The sequence below is a fragment of the Lolium perenne genome, chromosome 3 (assembly GCF_019359855.2).
Source record: "Lolium perenne isolate Kyuss_39 chromosome 3, Kyuss_2.0, whole genome shotgun sequence".
In the NCBI taxonomy this organism is placed as follows: Eukaryota; Viridiplantae; Streptophyta; class Magnoliopsida; order Poales; family Poaceae; genus Lolium; species Lolium perenne.
The window spans coordinates 219,171,749-219,179,912 of NC_067246.2; the positions used below are offsets into that span (position 1 = coordinate 219,171,749).

Genomic DNA, 8,164 nt, shown 5'->3' on the forward strand with positions numbered 1-8,164 from the left:
AGGTGTTGGGGAAGAATTAGGGTTACTACGACAAATAAATAATTATCATGATCTCACCGGCAAACGTTCAAAAAGCTAATTGCGTAACTTATCGCAAGGTGAGACGGTCCTACGTGGACTAAACATGTTCAAATCTGTCCACGGCAGTAAAAAAAGAGAGTCAAAACTGGTCAACCATCGTTAAACCGCTATCAAAAACCAACATTGGACTTATAAGAGTTAGAGTGCAGGTTAAAACGAAATTAAGAGATTAAAGTTAGACTTTTGTGCAATACATAAAGGACCAAAAATGCACTTAAGAGCATCTCCAGTCGCGTCCCCCAAAGCGTCCCCCAAAGGGATTTGGGGCGCGCCGGACAAAAAAAGCGTTCCAGCCGCGTCCCCCAAAGCCCATTTTTATCCGGCGCGGTCCGATACGGTGTCCGGCGCCCCGAGCCCGTCCCCGTCCCACAGGGGACGCTCGGGGGACGCCGGACACAACGAAAAGCGAGGCGGGCTCCCACATGTCGGCGACTATTTGCATAAACCGTTGGTTCGCGCCTCTTTTCTCGTCGCTCCTTCCTTCCCGCGCCTCCCACCCCACCGCCGCCGCTGGATTTCCCGGCCGTTTGGGCGTCTGATCTCTGCTGAGAGTCGGCACCGTTGTCGCGGGCCGGGGCTCCCGCCGGTCGTGCCGCCGCCGCCGCGTCGCCAGCGCGTCCCAGAACGCGCCGTCAAATCCGCCCCACCTCCGCGCACAGAAGGTGCTCGACGACTTGCCAGGTAGGCGCGATTGGTCGCTGTTTGTTGCGTCGTCTGCCTCGGCACAGAAGGAGGCTTGCAGGAAGGATGTCGAGCGGGCATTTGGTGTGCTTCAAGCACAATTTGCCATTGTCCGGTACCCTGCTCTAAGCTGGTCTCACGACCAAATGTGGGAGGTGATGCAGGCTTGTGTGATCATGCACAACATGATCATCGAGTTGATCATGAGTTGCCTGTAGATTTTGCTGATTTTCTCGCCATGCACGCAGAGATCCGTGACAGCAATGTGCATGAGCAACTTCAAGCTGATCTCGTTGAGCATTTGTGGAGGATCAAAGGAAATACCGTGGCACCTTGATGTATCATCTAGCCCTATTTATTATATTTGATTACTTGTTTTATTGTTTGTTGTAATTTAATTTGAAAACAATCCTCGCAAACATTTTTTTTCATATGCTACATTTGATATAAATGGTTTATGTGTTAAAAAAATTATTTTAAATGTTTGGGGGCGGCGTTTGGGGGACGCGGCTGGGGAGCGACGTCCCCCAAACGCGGCACGAACAAAACACGTCCCCCAAACGCTCAATCCGGCGCGGTTTGGGGAACGCTTTGGGGAACGGGTATTTTAGTGATAGGTTCTATAGGAACTGGACGATCCTATTTGGTCAAATACCTAACGAAAAATTACGCTGGAGATGCTCTAACTCTATCTATTTTAGCATCTGGATGTGTATCCTATCCATTGCAGTCGGAGCCACATAGCTGGACAGATAGATTGAGGCGAGTACGTGGAATGCAAAAATATCTCCGCCATATCTCCGGGGGGCCTAGAAAAAGCGCAAAGCGCGCTGAGATATTTTTGTTTGACGAGCTGGCTCGAAAAAACAAAGAGCCTACCCGCCTCCGTTACTTGGCTGAGAGGCTGCTACGTCACCCCGGCCGCTCTCCGCTTCACTCCTCTCCCCGCCTCCTCCGCCTTTAATGGCGACAAGACGCGGCCGGATGCATACCAACCACAGTCCCTCCCATCCCTTTTCCCCTAATCCTGAGCCAGCAGCAGCAAGGGAGGGAGGAGGAATCAATCCCTCGCGGAAAATTCGCTCCACCCACACGTTCTTATTCCGCGATTGGGACGGCGATGCCCGGGGCCGGAAAGGAGTGGCCGAGCGGCCGGGGCTGAGCGCTCGCTCGGGCCATGCTCTTGCCTGTGGCGCAAGTGGTTGATTGACGGACAGGTGCCGCCGCCGCCGCCGCGAATTGCTTATTCTGGGTCTTTTAAGCATCTCCGTCTTCTTCTCCAACCAGGAGCCCCGAGCGAACGGCTCTGGTTTGTTTTGCCGGGGTTTCTTGGTTCTTGGCCGGCTTCTTCTCGCCGGAGTTTTGGTGATTTCTGAGCTCGCGGTGGAGGCGCTCTGATCTGGTTCTGTCCGGAGAAACCAAGCCACCGGTTGCTGAGGTAATTCCATATACCCTCTTGAATGCTTATGTGTCGCTATGCTATATTCAACTTGGTTTATGGGCTGCTGTTTCTTGTTCCATTTCTTGTTGGGGCGGTTGTGCAATTTGCTTTGTCAAATGCTTACGATGGTACAGTAAAAAAGAGGGTGTAACCTTCTTTAATTGCCACAGTATTATTATCCAAGTTGAGTAGCAATAAGTTTCGTGAGCTTACTGTTGGGAAAATTAATCACATATCAGAACAAGCTTAGATGTTTCAGTTCAGCTGTTCACATGGTTGTGGTTGCACCTTAGTATATAATACAATAAGCTAGTCCCTCCATAATTTGTTGAGGCTTGCATCGCACTGAATTCTATCATGTGTATTTTTTTTGCGATGTTTATCATATGTTGTTTGCAACGTTGATACCTGATAGATATTTACAAAAAAAAAAATACTAAGTGTCTATGTAGTTAAATACTACTGCATTTACTTAGTCATGAACTCATGATTCATTTAAACAGGATAATGCCCCTATCACCAGTATTTATGCTTGTATTTTCTGCTCCTACTGCCTTTCACTGTTTCTAGTACTTGCTTCGGAAGTTGGTTAGTAAGTATGTAGTGCACCGTGCAAAGTACCTTTTAGTGTAGTGATACTGTGCAGTGCCATGAATGAACAGTGTAAAATGGATATTAAGTACTGGAGACTATAGCAGAGTTTCATGACTTGACGTTATGACTTCATAGAATGGGATAAAAAAAGGACAATATCAGAATGAGCTTGTTAAGATCGTTTTTTAGATGCTTGTTAAGATCGTTAGCGAGGGTAATACTTGACTGGTCTTTTCCTTATTATTCCGGGAAGGTTGTAAGACATGTCTAGTGACGTGGCGGAGACAGCAGGGTGGAAGGGTGGGGCGGGCCCCACCCTAAGATTTGGCCCAACCCATATGTTTTTCTATGGAAAATAAGAAAAAAAACATTAAAAAGAAGTCCATCCCAAGTTAGGTCTGCCACACCTTGCACTGTTATTTTCAGAAAACTTTGGTACTTCCATAAGTTTATGCTAAATGGGTGATTTGAAGTATGCACTTCTGTATTTATTTTTCTATAAAAAATGACATGGTATCTGATTAATTGTTTTGATACTCGGTGTTTTCAGCATGTGATGTGATAGTTTCTTTGGACATTAGGGCATAGACCTTGCCTTTTTTTACAGCCCTTCACCCAATGAATTACTTCCATTCTTTCCCTTTTTCCTGCCAAAGTTTCAGCCAATTTTCTTAAGCCGAACTGCAATCCAGTCATGTCAGGTGGTGCTTCTAAAAGATTTCGTCAGAAGGAAGATTTTGAACTTCTGCTGAGCAAAAGTGACATCAGAGAATCATCTTACCGCAAACACTCCTTGTGGATGGCACACTGGACCAGAGATGGCATCAGCGCAGAACCTCAAAATAGCAAGAGTTGTAGTCCTTTCGAGGAAATCAATGATGTCAGATATGCAAAAGATTGTGGAAATTTACCTTTTGAACTCATGAAAGCTAGGGTGGCTGAAAGGTTCATGGTGGGAGTTAGCCATGGAGGTGCCTCTTCTGGGAATACACAACAATTCAGTTCTAATATGTGGGGTGTAGCTCATGATGTTTGCCAAGTTCAGTGCAAGAATACTGATCAGTTTGGTAGGCCTTTCGAAAGTTCTGTGGTGCAGAAAAATATGAACTTATATGCTGCTAAGACAGTGGTATCAGAAAGATTTTCTTTACATAAGCCTTCAGATTTATCTGTGGATTCTCCTAAACTTTTGAGTTCTGACAATAATCTGAGTTCAGAATGGAGTCATTTTCCTATGTTTGCAATTAATAGGAAAATTGACAGTATACTTAACCCAAGACGGTCTGTTCTTGCTACGTCATCTGATAAAAATTTTGTTCCACAAAATAGTTTGAAGCCAAACATGTCTGCATCTAATGTGATGGCATTTTCATCAAAGGAATATCAGTTTCACACACACCAAGTAACTGATGAAAATGCGGTTCACTGCAAATCTGCAGGAGTCGTCCTATCTCACCTAGGTGATCACATCGGCCTTGATTCTGACCATGCAGGAAGAAAACTGAAAGGACATTTGTCAAATGAAGAATCATGCTCTTGCAGTAAGGATGAAACCAACTCATCATGTTCATTATTAGCAGACAAGCTCCTTTGTAGTCCTTCAAAGGGGTCACCTTATTGGTCTAGCAAGAACAAAGACATGTTTTCAGCAAGCAGAAAAGAGAATGAAATTGTTGATTCTTTATTGGAAAAGAAGTTTGAAGGATGCCAAAATCAACACAATTGTGAGGAAATACCGTTTCATGAGCCAGCTCTCGCTAGAGAATACCAGATGAATTCAGTAAATACTTCTTCCATTGGCAAGTGCATTGATGTGAACATTAATGGCCATGGTGAACAACAACACCCCAGTACACGCAGAATGGATTCTGCTACAGATTGGACACAGTTCTCCAGGTTACCGGATACAGCTGAAAATACACTGAGAATGAAGAGCAAAGGAGAAGCACTGGCTTGTAGAAAACCGCCAAAGCAAAAATTGACACATAACAAACAGAAAGGTTCCTGCTTATTTGAAATGTTAACACTGCCCTCTGAATCATATGTGGCATGCTCCAAAGATAATTCTCGCAGTAACATGGGCAAATGTTTATCGGAAACACAGAAGCAGTTATCAACTAAAACTGATACATTGTACAGCGATACTCATCATGCATCAAAATCCACAGCAGGTGAGATGGTTATGAGATAATCTAGTATTCTAGTATAGCTTAAGACTTATTTCTGGACTTCTGGTAGTGGTACACACTCACTGATGGTTAAGAGTTATTAGGTTAAGAGTTATTAGGTTGTTTTTGTCAAAAGGTGCTACTTGATAATCTAAATAAAAGAAAAGAGAAAATATGCATTATTGTTTGCATGCTATATATCTTGCACTAGCTGTGCTCATTGTAATATTAATAATATGTTTGTTCTGGCTTTGTAGGGTTTGCTTCAACATCAATACAGAAGGTATTAGCACTCTACTTTGCTCTTTTTTTAAGATTTTGCTCTATTGTTAATGTACTACTACTTCTGTTCCGAATCAAAAGACGTTCTACCTTTTTCTGAATCGTATGTATCTAGATGCATTTCAGTGTGTTTCAGTCCGTATGTAGTCCACATTGAAAAATCCAAAACATCTTATAATTCGGAACGGAGGGTGTATATCTGGATGCAACCAAGGAGAGTTTAGGTGCTCAGAAAACATGGAAGGCATTTCTGTGGTCATGGAATCATGAAACATTATTTAGTAGTATATTCTTGTATGGAAGCATACCACATCATAAGCCATAACAGATGGGGCTTGCAATGAGACACATCACATGTAAATATACCAAAAAGCTCATTCTCAAAACTTGCAGAAGTTCACTTCTCTACCTTGAACAAATGAATCCATTTACTTTACTCCTTTAGTCCCATCCCAGGCGTTTCCGAGGCTGACTTGGACAACAAATGAGCACGAAATGGTATAGACAAAATTTGGGAAACAAAATAGAGACCAAGGAAATCGAAAAATGTAAAAGATCGGGAAAAATGAAAAAAGAATAGTTGGGGAAAAGAGAACTAGAAATTTCTGTTTTCTTAGAAAATATGTGAAAAATAAATTTGGGGGAGATAAATAAGTATAGAAATAGAAAAATCCGAAAATTCTGATTTATGAAACATTCCAGATTAAAAAGCAACTGGTTTCAGAGTTCAGGGTTGAAAGGTGAACTTCTGAAAGAATATCGGGTTAAAAAGTGTATTTTTTCTTATAAAAATGCACTTTTCATACTTCTGTAACGTGTCCTTTGGCATTTAGGTGGATTATGATAATCCTGTTTGGCGAACCAGATTTTACCTATTTAAGTGTTTGTTTCGCCCATTTTTGTGAGTGCAGCGATATGGAGGACGGGCTCCAACCTCCAAGTAGCCCATTTTCAGAACTTCTAAAAATTCGAATCTAAATTTCGAAAAATAAAAAACAGTACTGAGAAGTACTTCATTCTACCCGTGTAAATTTTCATTACGAAATACATTGTATTTTAGCCGCAGAAATATGAAATTCAAACCTTCTAAATCTGATTTTTCTTTTTTGCCGAGCCCAAAATAGAAGATATTTCACATTAATAATTTGCATGCTCGTAGTGTACATAATTGCCATCCACATATTTTTTTCCCGGTTTTTTTTAGAACTTTGAAATGTTGAAAATGTTCAAATAAAGGGCTCCGTGTAGAATGAGCTTGATTTGGGGTTTTCGCTATTTTTGCCTCGTTTTCAACAATATAAAATTAGCACAACATAGCATAGTTCAGCAACTACAAACTAGCCGAAAATCAACATGCTGCAAAAGCTTTCTACCTTTCGATAGTGTAACTTTGCTTGCTTATGTGCGAATTGATTTGATTATAATTCTCAGAGTTCAAATAAAAAATACTTCCTTGTGAGACTTAACTGTTGAATTGATTCAATGGCTGAACTGAAAGTCTCTGGTCTTGGTTGGAATCATTTCTACTCCAGAACTTTGTTTGCCACATTTGCGGTTATGATCATGTATGCTGAAGGAATATAATCGTTTATTAAATTGAGTATATTCCTGCTCATTCAACATTTCTTCTACATTTGACCTTTGCGGATCCTGGAACTAAAATAGTTAATATTTGGTATTGGAATATGGAAGCTCATTACTAATGTTGTCTAACTAGCAATTGTTCCACAGGACCATGGTTGTCTAGACTCAGCAAAAACTGAACGGTTAGTGTCGTCGTCAATTAAAAGAGAATCAAGCTGCTGTGAAGGAAATGAAACAGTCAACGTGAGTTCAGAGCATCAAAACTCTTATTCCAAGGCAACTTGCACAAGTAAGCAAGAATGGAGCATACCAAAAACATCGAGCATGAATCTAGATCTAGTTCTTTTTCAGATAAGCAGGATGAGAAATCCAATTTCAAAGGCTCTAACTGAGTCACCAGTATGCTCGGATCCAAGTGACAAGTGGCTCAAACGCCTGAAACGTGATGTTTCAGATCCTCATGTTCCTTGTTCCAAGAGACCAAAGTCTGGAGACAGTCCAACTCCTGGAGGAGCATGTACCATGTATAGTCAAGTGCTTGATTACAAGATGGATAGTACGATCAAACATGTGAAGGAGGACCAACTGACGCAGGATACACTGATGGACCAACAAAACAAAGATGGGTCTTCTGTTTCAGCAAAGAATCTTAATCATTGGATAGGGAGGTGGTGCCAAGGTGGCACCCCTAATTTTCATGGAAGTTTGAGTCTAGGGAAGCAATCGCGCAAGTCTAACACGCCACCTGATTGTCTTGAAGGCCAGTTTCCAAGCATCGCAGCGATGGCTATGATGGGGCGTGTAATGAACAAGCTTCGCCCATGTGAACTTGAGAAGAAGGGTCCTTCTGTAGTCTGGAAGACAGAGGGGTTGTGAAATTTGCAAACTGCCTACCCGGCTGTATTCATGCTGGCCATCGGCTGTTGGCTAAAATCTGCAGTCAGGAGATAAATTGCTGCACTGATCGCAGTGTATATGATTGTCGGCTCATAGAGAAAAAAAGATCATAGTGTGAATATCATTTTCAACGAAAGAAAAATGTGTGGTTTTTATTCATCACATAGCGTCACAGATTCATGAATTAATTGCCCAAAGGTCTTGGGATTGATATCATTTTGCGTCTTCTGAAGGGTACCCTATTTGTGTACCGTAACGAAACTGGTATTCACGACTGAAAATGGTCCTGCGCTTGTCAGCTGTTGCATTTCATTTTCATTTTACTCGAATTCGAGTTGGGTTGTGCTTTACTTGCCGTTGTCGACCGAGGCACTCTGAGATGTCTACCCCCTTTCACCCACCTCCGTTGTGCTTGACATGGAGTACAAATCCTTAA

General features: G+C 42.3%; 1 protein-coding gene across 2 annotated transcripts; it reads left to right on the forward strand.

Moving 5' to 3' along the window:
• Window positions 1-1,678: 1,678 nt before the first annotated feature.
• On the forward strand, window positions 1,679-7,944 carry LOC127343395 (uncharacterized). 2 transcript variants are annotated; one of them, XM_051369523.1, is made up of 4 exons: window positions 1,679-2,200; window positions 3,490-4,968; window positions 5,223-5,248; window positions 6,979-7,944. In XM_051369523.1, exons 2-4 carry the CDS (start codon window positions 3,492-3,494, stop codon window positions 7,705-7,707), a joined length of 2,232 nt encoding a protein of 743 aa, XP_051225483.1. In that variant the 5' UTR covers window positions 1,679-2,200; window positions 3,490-3,491; the 3' UTR covers window positions 7,708-7,944. The 2 variants fall into 2 exon arrangements, with proteins under 2 accessions (XP_051225483.1, XP_071684445.1); XM_071828344.1 differs by lacking the exon at window positions 1,679-2,200 and having other exon boundaries at window positions 3,468-4,968.
• The last annotated feature ends 220 nt before the right edge of the window (window positions 7,945-8,164 follow it).